At 44.9% G+C, this 14,349-nt stretch overlaps 1 protein-coding gene across 2 annotated transcripts in view; it reads right to left on the reverse strand.

The window, feature by feature from the left end:
- DOCK1 (dedicator of cytokinesis 1) overlaps positions 1-14,349 on the reverse strand; it is a 504,544-nt gene that overhangs the window by 181,176 nt on the left and 309,019 nt on the right. For both annotated transcript variants that reach the window (XM_067024326.1, XM_059053852.2), the window contains exon 29: positions 14,093-14,187. In XM_067024326.1, the coding sequence (XP_066880427.1) occupies positions 14,093-14,187 (95 nt within the window). The remainder of the gene's footprint in view (positions 1-14,092; positions 14,188-14,349) is intronic.

The raw sequence follows: 14,349 nt of genomic DNA on the forward strand, positions 1-14,349 counted from the left end.
TCTCCCTATCTCAGTGGGAACACTGTACTTTTTAGAAAAGTCTTCATTCTTAGAGGTACCTAATTCTTTCACTCTTCCCTGGCTTTGTTGTGTTTTTGTTTTTTCTTATATTACAAGATCCCGTGCATCTGCTGCAGGCCAGTTATTTGCTTTACGATATCTTCTGGAATGCTCATTGCAAGCCACCGTCGTCTCCACTTCAGGAATGAGGAAGCTGCAACTCCAAGAATTAATGGAGTCACCAAGGCTGTGTGGCTTCCACGTGAAGGAACCCAGGTCTGAACTGAGAGCCGGAGCCTCGGGCTGGTCCCTCCACAGCTTTGTGGACCATCCACTGCCTCCTGGAGCATCCGTGTGGCTGAAAGGGGATACGACATTTACCGGAACGGATGTCCATCAGTGCCTCAGATGCAGGAGAGCATGCAAAACCTAAGGAAAACACCACATGGGAAGCCAGGGAAGAGATGAAGGTAATGAAAGCTGGAATCTCAGCAAGAGTAAGAACTTGAGGAATGTGAAGGAAACTAGGGCAGAAACAGGGTTAGACGTGCAAGCAGTGGCTGGAAAGAAGGTGACATAGGTTAAGAGGCAGGGAGACCAAACGCCCATTGTTCATAGAATGAAAAATAAAGACAGCCCACGTTGCTTATAGAAGGTGTCCTTTTTGCAAATACAGATTGCCAACTATAAAGTCTGGGAAACGGCAAACTTGAAAGCTCTGTGCTATTTTCATCCCTTCGTCGAGGATTTCCAGAAGACCAGAAGCATGTTTAGCTATCCATCCCTTCATCTCCACGTCCATCCAATCACAATTCTTTAAATCCCAAGTGCGTGTGCTGCTCTGTGTGCGAGGCTGGGTTGACCCTCTGCAAAGCAGGAGAAGAGCCATCCTTGAATAGCTCACCTTTGAAGCTGAAGTGGGTATTTCAAGAAGATGAACTTAGAAATTCAAAGGGAATTACTTGAAAGAAATAAACACCTGAATAAAGTGAAATGTAGCAATGAGGCGGAACAGGACCCACTCGTCTAAAAGAGACACAGTCGTGCGTATCACCCAACAATAGGACCTAAAGATGGTCTCCTGCTACCTACGGCGCTGCAGCAAGCCCCCATGCACTCTCCAAAGCATCAAGGGTGTGAATAACTAAACTGATGAACGTCCCCCTTTTGTGATCAGCAGAATCACAAAGGAACCGACAGACAGTGGGTGCCTCCTCGTGGCCCCTCGGTCACAGCGATGCCTCGTGACCGTGAGTGCAGACAGAGTCTGCCCTTTGCTTCCCAAACCTCAGTCCAGCCTCGGGCATTTCCCAGTCCCGGGCGTACATGATCTTGAATCGTCCCTCAGAGAACAAATCAGAAATCCCAGCAAATAAAAAGAGCTCCCCTTGAATCTAAACTCAAGAATCGTCATTGATCTCAAGACAACCACTACAAACTCTGCCTCTAACTTGGTCACCTGCGGTCTCGGCCGGGTGGTCTTTCGCAGTCAGTCCCGCATGTAGCGGACCAGAGGCTGATATGAGGCTACCAGATCCTTCTTCCTCTTCCTCAAGCCCAGAGCCCCCCCCCCCCCAGCTCTGGAGGCCTCACTGGGCTTGACCCTGGGCACAGGGTCCAAGGGTGGGTAGCTAGTGGACCTCAGCACCTTGATGTGGAAGATTATAGCTCCTCCAATAAAGGAGCACTTATGAGGCCCCAGGAGACGCAATCACTTTCTTCCAGGAAAGGTTTTTGGCTCCAACACCCCACAGATCTATAAAGTATAAACAGAAGCCAGCCCTGAGGGTGATTTTCTTTTCAAAGCTGTACAGATTGAGCGTGAAGATGAAGGGGGCTGCCCTGGGGCCGCCCCCAGGCCTGCAACACAGACAGCAAACTCTCTGTGGAGGAGAGGGGCATGGGTTTAGCATCTTTGCAACTCCCGTCATCTGGAGTGGCAGAGGAGATGGGCTTCACCCCACAGGAAGGCCACGCACCTCGAGGGATGCAGAGAACAGCTTCCTGGCATCTTAGGGAGGCCGCAGAGGAGGGATGGATCCTGTCCCCATTGCCCGCACTGCCAGGATCAGAGTCAAGGCCAAAGGAAAGGCCGATCCCCTCTGAGGTCGGGGAAGTGCACGTGAACTGGACTTAACACCAGGCACCCAGGCAGGGTGGGGTCGGCGCTCTCTCAGGGCAGGAGCACACTGCATCACAAAACGTCGCCTCCCGCGGTCCCCGCTGTGGATTTATCGCCATCCGCTAAGTGGGATCACAGGCGCTGCAGAGAGCTCGACGCAGACAGCTCCCGTGTTGCCCCACCCCAGGCCAGTTCAACTGACAAGCGAGGGGGGGGGGGCAGAGCTGCGTTAGCTGCCAGCTTTCCAGGCCCCCAACGCCCCACCCCTGCATCTCGCTAATTCAATAACAATCATATCCAATAACACGCATCACAAGGATGGTGAGGACACTCCCCCTGACACTGGTGGAGGGTGGCTCTTTGCTGGCCACTGGCATAACCATCGTGGATCCTTCCAGACGGCTGTTAATTCACAGGTGGCTGGGGAAGGCAAACCACTGCCCCAAGGCTGTCCGACTAGCAGGGGTGTGTTCGGACCATTCTGTCAAAACTCTAAAGCAGGTGCGCTTCTCCATCTACAAAGGGAGCTCCTACCTGATGCAACCTTAGCGACCTCGATAATAACATTACAGAACTGGGATTCACTTTTCTGTCCTGACTTTCACCCAGGAGATCATGAGTAGCACGGAAAGAAGGCTCCTGCCACCTCTTCACATCTGACACTGAGGACATATTCTAGGATGTAAAACAAAACAAAAGCAATTGCAGCCTCACCTCTAGGGACCAAGATAAGAAACTTTCATAGAAATTAACAGGAGAGAAACACGGGCTTCCCCTGGAGAAAGCAGTAGGTTCCTCTCACATCAGACCCCCCCGCCACAGGGTTCCCTCTAGCGCCTTCTTATCCCAACAATCCCAGCTCAATACATGTTTTCTTTCAAGTGTTGTGTTATGTACATGGTTTCTTTAAACCGAAAAACCACCAAAATCTACCTTTGGGGCAGACTATCAACAATCAGCAGGATGTCTGCCTTCTTGCCGTTTTTCTCAGTGTGAGAAACTCACTTCATGATGTACTGGATATTGGGGAGAGCTAAGTTCCAGGAGAGAGAACACCTAACTATTTGACAAACACTGCTCAGAAACGCCAGCCCCCCCCCCAAATTACATGCAAACCATGTTTACCTCCAAGGATATCTCATAAAAGAGAAGCACTCCATTCCCTCTAAATCAAGCTTCATTCGTCGGTTTAATATCAAAAATAAAGAAATCTATCTAATATGCAGCTTCTTCTCATATTCCATTTCCAAATCATCTACAGGTTAATAGCTAATTAAAAACACCTTGGACGCAATACACTGCAGGATCAGATGGGAATGAGATAGCCATTGACTCTAGTGGAGCAATAACATTCAGCTTGAAGAATCAAATCAGATTCCTGAACCCTTAATCCCAGGGATGTTGGGGAAAGCAGAGAGGCAGCCGGCTCCCACATGGCAGGGAGAGGGGACTTCCAAGGAAGAGCCAAAGCTGCCCCCGTCAATGCCTCCACCGCGGCCTAGCCCTCCCCAGCCAGGACAAAGGAGGAATCGTGACACAGGCGTGCAGGATGAAGGTGTGGAAACGTCGCTGAAGCAAAGCCACCCTGGGAGGTATTGATGGTTCAGCCTCCGTCAAACAAGTTCAGCCCTACGAAAACCCCCCTCCCCTTTCAACACATACATCCCATCGCACCGAATCACAGGTGAGGAATTCAACCTGATAACTTCAGATTTTCTGGCTCTTGCATGAAACCTCTGAACATAATCAAGAAAGAGAAAGGAGAGATGGAGGGGGGCTCTGCTAACCTCCTCCCCCAAACCTCTGCATCCCAAACAGCCCCATGTTAGGGATGCAATGGCAACAATTCAGAAAAAAAATGGGGAAAAGATCATCTCTGCGTATGAAAAATGGACTGAAAGCTGAAAAAAGTGGTAAATGCTAAAAAGCTACCCATGGGGCAGACAGCTGGAGTGCTCCAGGGATGGTTAATATTTATATTCACAAATATTAACATTTAGCACTTTCTGTCCCTTCCTAAGATGCAGGGTACCCAAGACATGGAGTCAGTGGGCACTGGGTCTTGAGCAGAGAGAAGGGCTCATGGCATCTCTGATACAGCAATGCGGGAAAAGGCTTTGGCTATGGGTCTTTTGTTTGGAACCATTAGAAGCCAATGAAATGAAAAGAGCAAGCTGTCAGAATTCATTTTCTTCCTAAATCAACCAAACTGTAGAATATCAAAATATTTCACTTTTCAATATAATTTGTATTTTCAATTTCCTCGCAGCTCTGGGAATTTGACAGGTACGGTATTAAGTAAAACCCTCCTCTGAAGTCTCATTGGAAAGGTTAAGAAGAAACAGCAAGCTCCAGCAGACAGCAGCCAGCAGACAGCAGCTTACAGACCTGCAGTCAGAGGCTGGCTCGTACATACAAACAAGGGTCTCCCTCATACATTTCTGTGGTACATTTAGAACACCTTCAATTAAGGAAATTCATTAGCCAATAGCTAATCACTAGCTAATCATTTGTTTATTGTATGCCTACATCTGGAATTATTTCCTTGTGGACCCCAAAATAACAAGGGTAACTGTGTTTCATTCCTGGAAAAGAACCACTACAAGAGTATGTCATGTGTTATATCAGTTGACTTTGTAATAAGAACATTCCCTATCGACATTCGTTCTTTTCAGGCAGGCAGTTACTCAGCCACTGTTTGTTCAGCACCTACTATGCGCTGGACAGCGACACCGAACTCAGAGCATCACTGAGATGAGTGATTTCCCACAATGCAGCGTCCAAGGGTCATGCACGGAAGTACAGAATCCCATGAAAATGTACCACATGACACATAAAAGCATCTTATATGAGCAAAACTGTATAGAAACCATCACGAACCTAACATTCTGAGTCCATGGAGAAATTATACTAACAGTATTATCATTTCTTTATACACCTGCAAATGTACTACTACATACGTGAATTTTTTTTAAGTATTCCACTGTCAAGCTGAAGATGGAGATAAAATAGTACTCAACTATATTTCCTATCTTGTATCTAGAGAGGAACAAGAGCTTGATAAACAATGGTGTAATTCCATGTTCAATCTTCAAGATGATTTCATGTCAAAAACTGCATTTCACGGAGCTTCCATACAGAAAACATGTTAAGCCCTGCTGTTTGGATGGTCACCGTGTTTGTTAGGACCAACTGACCAGCAGGAAGTCCACTCAGTTTCCTTCTGCAAGAGTCCTCAAAGATTTGTTTAAAATACATTTTTACAAATAAAAAATTTTAACGTCAACCCACAAACACCACTCTTAAAGAGGGGGTTTAAAAAAAAAAAGGACTCACTGAGTAAGAAAAGAGATCAGCAACACACATCCCTGAAACAAGGTTCAAGGATGCATGGATAAAAAAGATGTGGTGTATATATACGATAGAATGTTGGCCATGAGAAAGAAGGAAATCCTGTCATTTGTGAAAACATGGATGGACCTTGAAGGCATGATGCTAAGTGAAATAAGTCAGACAGAAAAAAACAAACACTGTATGATCTCACTTGTATGTGGAATCTAAAACAAAACAAAAACCGTAACTCCCCCACAAGAGACATTTGCTAATATTTCCCACACATGTCCTATGTGCCAGGCACTAGAAGGGCACCCCCTGGGGTCTAAATTCTCATCAGTGTGACTTGCTCTCATTGTCACGTGAACCTGAGCCACGCCCACAGGGATCTGTGAAGCTGTAGCACCTAAGCAGGGCATCTTGGGGAAAACTGCCTCCAATCCTCACCCTCTACAGGAAAGCTCAGCCCTGGCATCGTCAGTGGACGGCTGCTATTATTTACGGTAAAGGCTCCTGTCTTTGCTGGGGTCATGCAACAGAGGAGGGTGGCTGAGAAAAGCAGAAATAAAGAAAAGAGGATCACTGAAATGGATGACATATATTTCTATTAATTACTTAACATTACTGAGACTCAGTTTTTTCACCCATAAAATGGGGATATAATTGACATGGGGGGGGTGATTCTTTGCAGTAGGTGAATCTCATGTACATGGAAGGATGTTTAGCAGCATCACTGGATTCTCCCCACAAGATGCCAGTAGCCCACACTGTGATAACAAAGTGTGTCTGGACATTGCTGAATGCCCTCTGGGGGGGAAAGGCGCCCCAGGCTGAGAACCACAGAACAGATACCTAAGACAGTGCTGGCAGCACAGCAAGCATTCAGTTACTGTGGCCTTCCTCCTCCACCCATTCTGGACTTGAAAACATGACACCAGAGGGTGTCACACTACACACGCTTTCTGCTACGTCCCAGGAGCCCCAGAGGTAAAATTTTAGGATGGAAAGATCTGGAATACGACCTTAATAAAATATATTTCCTCCATTTTGTGCTGCATTGAGAGCAGCCTCTCGCAGCAAATAGAGAGGGCACTTGGCTTCGTTCCTCCCACGGTGAAGTGCATCCTCTAGCGTTAAGTGCCAGGAGGGTGGCGTCGCCACCACCAGCCGGGAGCTCACAGCAAGGTGTGCACCGGCTCGGAGAACTCTTAAACAGATTCTGCCCTTTCAAAACTTTCCTCTAAAGCAAAGCTTCCCTAAATAAGAGTCCTGGCTAAGAGCACTTCATCACTGCCACTCACTGGAGAGCACTTTGATTTTTCATCTCGGAATTAAATAAAGAGGCCATTTGAACAAGACCCAACTGTAGAAGACATCTATGCCATGTGCAGCAAATTAGTGGCGATCAACAACTAGGTAAAATCTGGAATTATCTGTTTTAAGTTTAGGCCAAGCTTAATCATTAAGCAAAGAGCAAAAGTATCCATGCCAGAGAATAGCTGTATGGAAAAGGGTAAAATAATTTATGAAAATGCCATAAAGGATAAACAGAATTCCAGCGAATAGCAAAGCACTGTGCACGTGGGCTCCTCTCCCTGCCGTGGGGTCCAGAGCACCATTCCTAGATCCAGATCAAGAGCTGGCTCAGAATCTCGGTGCTTCACGATGGCCACCTCTGCCTCGGAAGAAGATCTCACGTGCTTCTCCCTGAGACTGGCCAGAAATGTGCTCAGCTGCAGCCCAAGCGGGCCCAATCCGGAAGCAGGCCTGGGCCTCAGTGCCCGCGAACTGGGGTCTGAGCTGCAGAACATCTCTGCTTAGCCCAACTTCCCTGTAGAGGATTAAGGTTCCAAGAGTGATGTTATGAAGCGTACAAGCCAAAGAAAGCCCAGGCGTGCTGGGCAACGGGGAAATTTTCATTACAGAACGTTTTCATTATCCCGACTCTGAATTCCTGTTTCTTCACTCAGAAACAATATATATATTTTTCCTTTTGGTCCTTAGCTAGTGGGGTTGTGACAGTGTTTATGTCAGCTACTGTATACTGCTTCAAAAGAAAAAAATGATACTTAGGTGTGCTTAAAACCGTCAAGTTATTGGATATGCAAAACCTCAAAAGGAACCCAGTTATTTTCAAAAATGAATTAAAAACAACATCAACAAAAACCTCACGCTTCAAAGAAAGGAGAAAATATGTTGAGAAGAAACAATCCAAGAGTCTCTTGAGCCCAAAATGCTTGACACCCATGCTTTTAACTTGCACAAAGATTTCACCTCCATGCCCTTTCACCGGAGCAGCGTTTCCTGGAAAGGAGGTTGAGTTGGAAACAAAACACGCTGTCCTCCCAGACTCAACCATTAGGCATCTGTTCTGGCTATGGCTAGTGCCACAGTACTTGAGGCCGGTCCCCAGAAAGTGGGGACCCCTACCTTCCTCTCTCCCAAAAGCAAATGGTACATTTTCTCTGATCTAAGCCCAAGGCACGGAGCTGGCAAGGACGAAAATTCTTCCACAGCAATGAAACCCAATGGTGCTATACCTGTAAATAGCCTACCCTGCAAATCTGCCTTCTGAGCAGTTTCACGACGTCTAAGAAACCTGGCATCTCAAAGATGGAATCCCTTTCTACGTCTTAAGGACCCTTCCTATCATGAGTATATGTCAAATTAATTTTGGCAGAAACAGCCGTGAGCTTGCCTTCCTGGATGCTGATACATCTGATGAATAATACTTATCAGTGGAGAAAATGCCATATTTTACAGGAGAAAAGTAGCCAAGTTACAAAAATATGCATGGAAAATTTACCCAATGAAAGGAGTCATATGTGGTTATAAGTGTGTAAACATGTATTGTATCCATTAGGTTGGTGGAAACATAATGCACTGTGTTGATGGATTGAGGAATACACTCCCTGGTCCAAAAATGCCTGAATCACGGGTGAGAGAAGAGGAGTAGAAATCAGCCAACACTGCCGTGCAAAGACGATCGAGAACACAGACTGTGCTCCCATCACCCTGGACTGTTCGGCCTTCAAACGGCCATGATAAAAAAATAAGTAACACCCAGACATGTGACGTCAATAGCAGTATGATCTCATAAATTCCAAGCTGGGAAGAAATGTCAGTGTTTGAAAGTACAAACTTAAGATGAAACCTTGACTCCAGGTAAAGTCAAACCAGACGATAGTTTAGATGGGTTGCTCTCCAACATCTGAATGGTCAACAGCTAGACAAGACTAAATTGGGCAGCTCGGCAAAATCCACTACATTCGAGAAGCTAGTCTTTAGGGCAGGTCCGGTGATGACCAACTGCTCATGGTCAACATGCTGACCAGTAACGTCTTAAGCATCTCAAAATTGAAATAAAAATAATGTCTTCCATCTTCTGTGGGCACAATTTTGAGTTCTCAACTGATTCCTTCACTGTGATATTCTTTTGCTCAATATGTCATATATAAGGATCTCCAGCATAAACTGCCAGTCTCCCCTGACAGATTGCAAGAATCTGTTTTATCACCCAGTGAGCATTTTGCAATCCATTATATTTTCCTTCGTGCTCTGTCTCCCAGGCAGCTTCAAGTATTGTGGCTTCTAAAAAACTTCCATACAGATTATGAAATTTTTTGTTCTAGTTCTGTGAAAAATGCCAGTGATAGTTTGATAGGGATTGCATTGAATCTGTAGATTGCTTTGGGTAGTAGAGTCATTTTCACAATGTTGATTCTTCCAATCCAAGAACATGGTATATCTCTCCATCTATTTGTATCATCTTTAATTTCTTTCATCAGTGTCTTATAATTTTCTGCGTACAGGTCTTTTGTCTCCTTAGGTAGGTTTATTCCTAGATATTTTATTCTTTTCGTTGCAACGGTAAATGAGAGTGTTTTCTTAGTTTCGCTTTCAGATTTTTCATCATTAGTGTATAGGAATGCCAGAGATTTCTGTGCATTAATTGTGTATCCTGCTACTTTACCAAATTCATTGATTAGCTCTAGTAGTTTTCTGGTGGCATCTTTAGGATTTTGTATGTATAGTATCATGTCATCTGCAAACAGTGACAGCTTTACTTCTTCTTTTCCGATTTGGATTCCTTTTATTTCCTTTTCTTCTCTGATTGCTGTGGCTAAAACTTCCAAAACTCTGTCGAATAAGAGTGGTGATAGTGGGCAACCTTGTCTTGTCTCTATGGCTTTACATGGTCTAGTTTATACTCACAGCCTATGAATCCTCACGTGTAAAATATACCAAGTTCTTTTATGAATGTGTGTAGGATATTAAAAAACAAATTATAAATATAACCTCCTTTAGGCCCCAGCTTAACATGGACAAAACCAAGGAGAATGAGACACAAAATATACACCAAAAGAGGACACTAGAAAAATACTGATAATCAGAGTTGTAAACAGTGAGAGCTCTGTGCAAGTAAAAATGATGGTTTAATTTATTTTTCATCCTAAGAGAAGAGGACCCAAGCAACAAGACCTAGTGAGAAGCTGAATCAGGGTAACTGAATTTTTAAAATTCTTCTGCAAGTCTGAAGGGTGGACAAATGTAAGAAAGGTTTTATTCCATGTTCTGCAGTCCACATGAATAAGGAAGTCTAATTCTAAAAATCTGAAAATTGTACTCAATCCTTTCCCTATTTTGACCCCATGGCACACAGCAGAAATGCCTTTTGCAAGTAAATAAAAGCAGTTAATAACAACTGCTTCCTTCAAGGTGAAAAAGGAGCTCAGTCAAACCAACAGACTCATTTCCTACCAAGTCACGCCTATGCCTTAAAATTCTAGTCCGGATTATCGGTGCACAAACACTCTACTGGGATGAATTCAAGCCCTACGACCGGAAGACAGACATAGAAATGCAACTAAGTGGTCACGTTTGTGTTAACACCAGAAAGAACTCTAAGACAGCCCCAGCATAATTCTTCAACATTAGACTAGGCTACACACACCGCAAACTGTAAACCTGAACATTTTAGCTGGCAGAAGTTCAAGAATGGCGACCAGCACTTATCTGCCAACAGTGAAGGTGTACGCTTCCAATACCATCTGAGATCTTAAATGGAAACTGAGCATTTGCTTCCCTCTGGGCAGATTAAATAGCACTTCTGGAGGCTAACACACAAGCACACATCCACTATATCTGAACTGTGCCTATATCTTAAATGTCATCTCACCATCTGACACTAGTATATCCTAGAGCAGGGTTATAAGGTCAGGCCATTGCCAATCACTTACTATCTTGAAGATAGCAACCAAGTGACTACTGTCCTTTGGGATATTCATTATATCCTATAAATCTGATTCCTGATTTACAAGTTGCTGCCCCAAAACTAATGTAAAATGTACTTAAAGACAGCATTCAAGCCCCACGAATTGAAGAACAGTCCATCTGCAGAGGCAAAGCTGAACACGCACACGAATATTTAAGGGGCCGTAGAGGCTGATTTTGTCAATTTCTAAGCTGTAGGTGGTAAAACTGCATGTCCAGCTGTGCCATTAAAACTTAGATACAGACTCCAGAAACTTGTGGGAATTCCTGCTTATCCCAAGGAGGCAAGGAAACATCCTCTGATGCATGCCAAGAGGAGTGGAGGACGAACAGGCAGCTCTGGCAGCATGTAAGATATCAAGCTCTTAAGTCATAGGAATAAAAAGGGGCAAATAGACAACGACAAAGAAACAGTGTAATATGGTATCTATGCAATTTCTATGGGAAATTATTTTATTAAGATATTAGTGAGATTCTGTCCTAAAAGTTCACAGCAGGACTCCATAAAGCTCAGTAATGGATGCGATCCTCTGTTAACAGCATACACTTTTAATGGCTCCAAAAAGCTAAGTAGCAGGGACCTTGTGGCTGCAAAGTGTGTCAGCTGTGAGAAGAAGGCGGACTGGCTGCAGCTTCTCAGAGTCAGAATCTCTGCAAATAAAAGTGTCTTTAGGGAACTCCCTGGTCGTCCAGTGGTTAGGACTTGGCGCTCTCACTGCAAGGGCCTGGGTTCAATCCCTGGTTGGGGAACTAAAATCCCACAGCTGTGGTGTGGCAAAAAAAAAAAAAAAAAAAAAGTCTTTACTTGGTATCAACAAACCCACACACACGTACACAGACACATACACACGTGCATACACACACAACCACACACATGCAAAAACGTCCATATACATGCGCGTGCACACGTATCACGCACGCACGCACAGAGGCACACACAGACACAGCTCCTCCCTGGGACGTTCTGATGGAAGAGACGCTGTCAGCTGGAGGAGTTGTCCTCAGAGAGCTAGAATCCTTGATGAGACACAGCTCCGCACATTTTATGTACAACATAAAAGAAACCACAGGGTAATTTTACATTCTGAGCGTTTCCTCCTTTATGGAGATGTCTTTTAGGGCTGCAGCCTACGAGCATACTGCCCAAGATAGCAGGATGGACTTCTGGCTCCCGACCATACCCGGGGCCGCCTTTAGTTCTACTCAGTGGAGTAACGGAGTCGTGGTTTCACTCCCGACGTGGCAAGTTTATCTGCCGGGTCTAGTTAAATGCAGAGGCCCCGAGTTATTTCATTGCTAGACGGCAAGGACGGGTCTGTCATTTTCAGCTACAGCATCCAGCAGGGCAAGGAGAGCCTGAGCCTTCCTGTAGATGCAGGACAACGGGTTTTGTTCGTTGAAAATAGGCCACTACAAACATGAACACTGCAGCTCTCTAGACTCATTTTAAATCGTCACTCACAGAAGTTAATCCCGACAGGGAAAAAGGAAGAAACTCCTCGTGCTTTGAGTTCCTCACCTTCTGGGGAAGGATTCAGATCCCGAGAGAGCAGGTGGAAATGCAAGAGGCCAAGGCCAGGACCCCCGCTGTGAGCGCTGGTCACGTTTACATCTCCAGCTGTGAGATGCAGCTCCCTCCCGAGCCTCTCCACTTAATTCTCAGGTGTTGTCTGATCTGAGGAAGGAGGCTTCAGCCACAGCAGCATATGACTTAAGATGGACAACACTTAACTTCGGCCCAGCCCTAGTGGAGGCCCGCTCAGAACCCGCAGCTTATGGTACACAGGGCCGATTTCATCGCTGCTGTCCTGGAAAGGAGCATCACCCACAAAAGGCAAAGGGAAAGGCCCTTGCTGCTATGAATTTATCCATAGGGTGGACAAATCATTAACAAGAGGCAAAGACATCAGGGAAAACGTAAATGAAAACCACAACGAGACATCGTACGCACGTAGAAGGGCTCAAATGAAAAATGGTGACTACAGCAAATGCTGACGAGGACGCAGAGAAACGAGATCTCTCTGACATGGCTCGTGGGAATGCAGAATGGCAGAGTCTGGCAGTTGCTTACAAAACTAAACATATGATTACCATGCGATCCAGCATTTGCATCCCAGGACGGTTGTGCCAAGAAATGAAGACTTGAGTTCACACAAAAACCTGCACAGGAGTGTTTATAGCAGATATATTTGTAACAGCCCCAAACTGGAAACAGCCTAGACATCCTGCAACAGTAAAAATGGTTAAACCACCCCTGTGGTACATCCATACTAGGTAACACTAACTCAGCAATGAAAAGGAACCAACCACTGATACGAGAACCAAATGAGTGTCCAGGGAATTGGGCAGAGTGAAAGAAAAAGAGCCAATCATCCCAAAAGGTTACAGCCTGTATGATTCCATTTATATAACATTTTTGAAATGACAAAATTTTAGAAATGGAGAACAAATTAGTGGTTGCCAGGGATCAGGGAAGGGGGAGGGTCACAAATGGGGAACCAGAAGGCAATGTTCAGTGTTTTCACCGTGAGGGTGGATTTGAGAACACATGCGTGTGAAAAAAACTGCAAGAAACTAAACACAAACACTAATGAGTACAAGTCAAGCTGGGAAAATCTGAAGGAGATGGGTGAGTTGAATCGATGTCAGTTCCCTGGTTGTAGTCTGGTGCTACCGTTTTACAAAATGTTATCATCAAGGAAAACTGGGTAAATTGTACACAAGATCTCCTGTCTTACTTCTTACCGCGGCACTGACTATGAACCTACAATTATCTCCACAAAAATTGCAAAAAGAAAGAAGCAGAAAAAAGAAGTCAACAGAAATTCCTTCTGGAAACCACGTGATTGAGAACCCCATGATCTTTGTTGGTGCTTACAGAAATTATAAAACCCAAGTGCTAGAAAATCAACCAACAGCCCTTCCTCACAAGAAGATGAACAAGGCACGCGTTTAATATTTAATAAGTATGATGAAAATGCTCATGATTTTTTAAGCTGAAATATGTGAAATGCAAACACTTTTCAAAAAACTCCCACAGAGCTGAGAATCGCTTTGGGTAACAAACACCTATGGTTAAGATTAGATTGGCAAACCGATGCCCTTGACAAAGGTGACGGGAAAGGCGGATCACGTTCATGTTTGTTTTCTCCAGGGGGCAGAGCCCAAGTTCTCAGTCCCAGAGCCTGTGCGGGCATAAGGAAAGCACCCAATCTCCAGGCCCATTTCTCCAAAAACCATCTGCATCACAGAAGGGGGAGCGCCCTGTACATTGTGGGAGCCCGTGTGTTATCCAGGCAACACCTCCATTCCCACCAGACATGAATCAGGCACCTTGTCAGGGAGAGGCTCCCCTGTACTCACTTATTCTGCATCATGTTCATGATAACCCAGTCAAAAGGGTAGACATTCTTCCCAATGAGGTTTTTAAACATGATGAATGTTTCCATCAGGAAATCCTGAAATAAAAAAGAGAACATTGAAACAACCCACCCAGAAAAAGGTGAAAACCAATGAATGCCCCCTGAAATAATTACATTATAAATGACTTTTGTTTTTTCTTTTAACTGAATGAGAACATACAAAGAAAGTAATGAAGATGTATTTCACAGGAGGTACGT

This window comes from Kogia breviceps, chromosome 2, assembly GCF_026419965.1.
Source record: "Kogia breviceps isolate mKogBre1 chromosome 2, mKogBre1 haplotype 1, whole genome shotgun sequence".
Lineage (NCBI taxonomy): Eukaryota > Metazoa > Chordata > Mammalia > Artiodactyla > Physeteridae > Kogia > Kogia breviceps.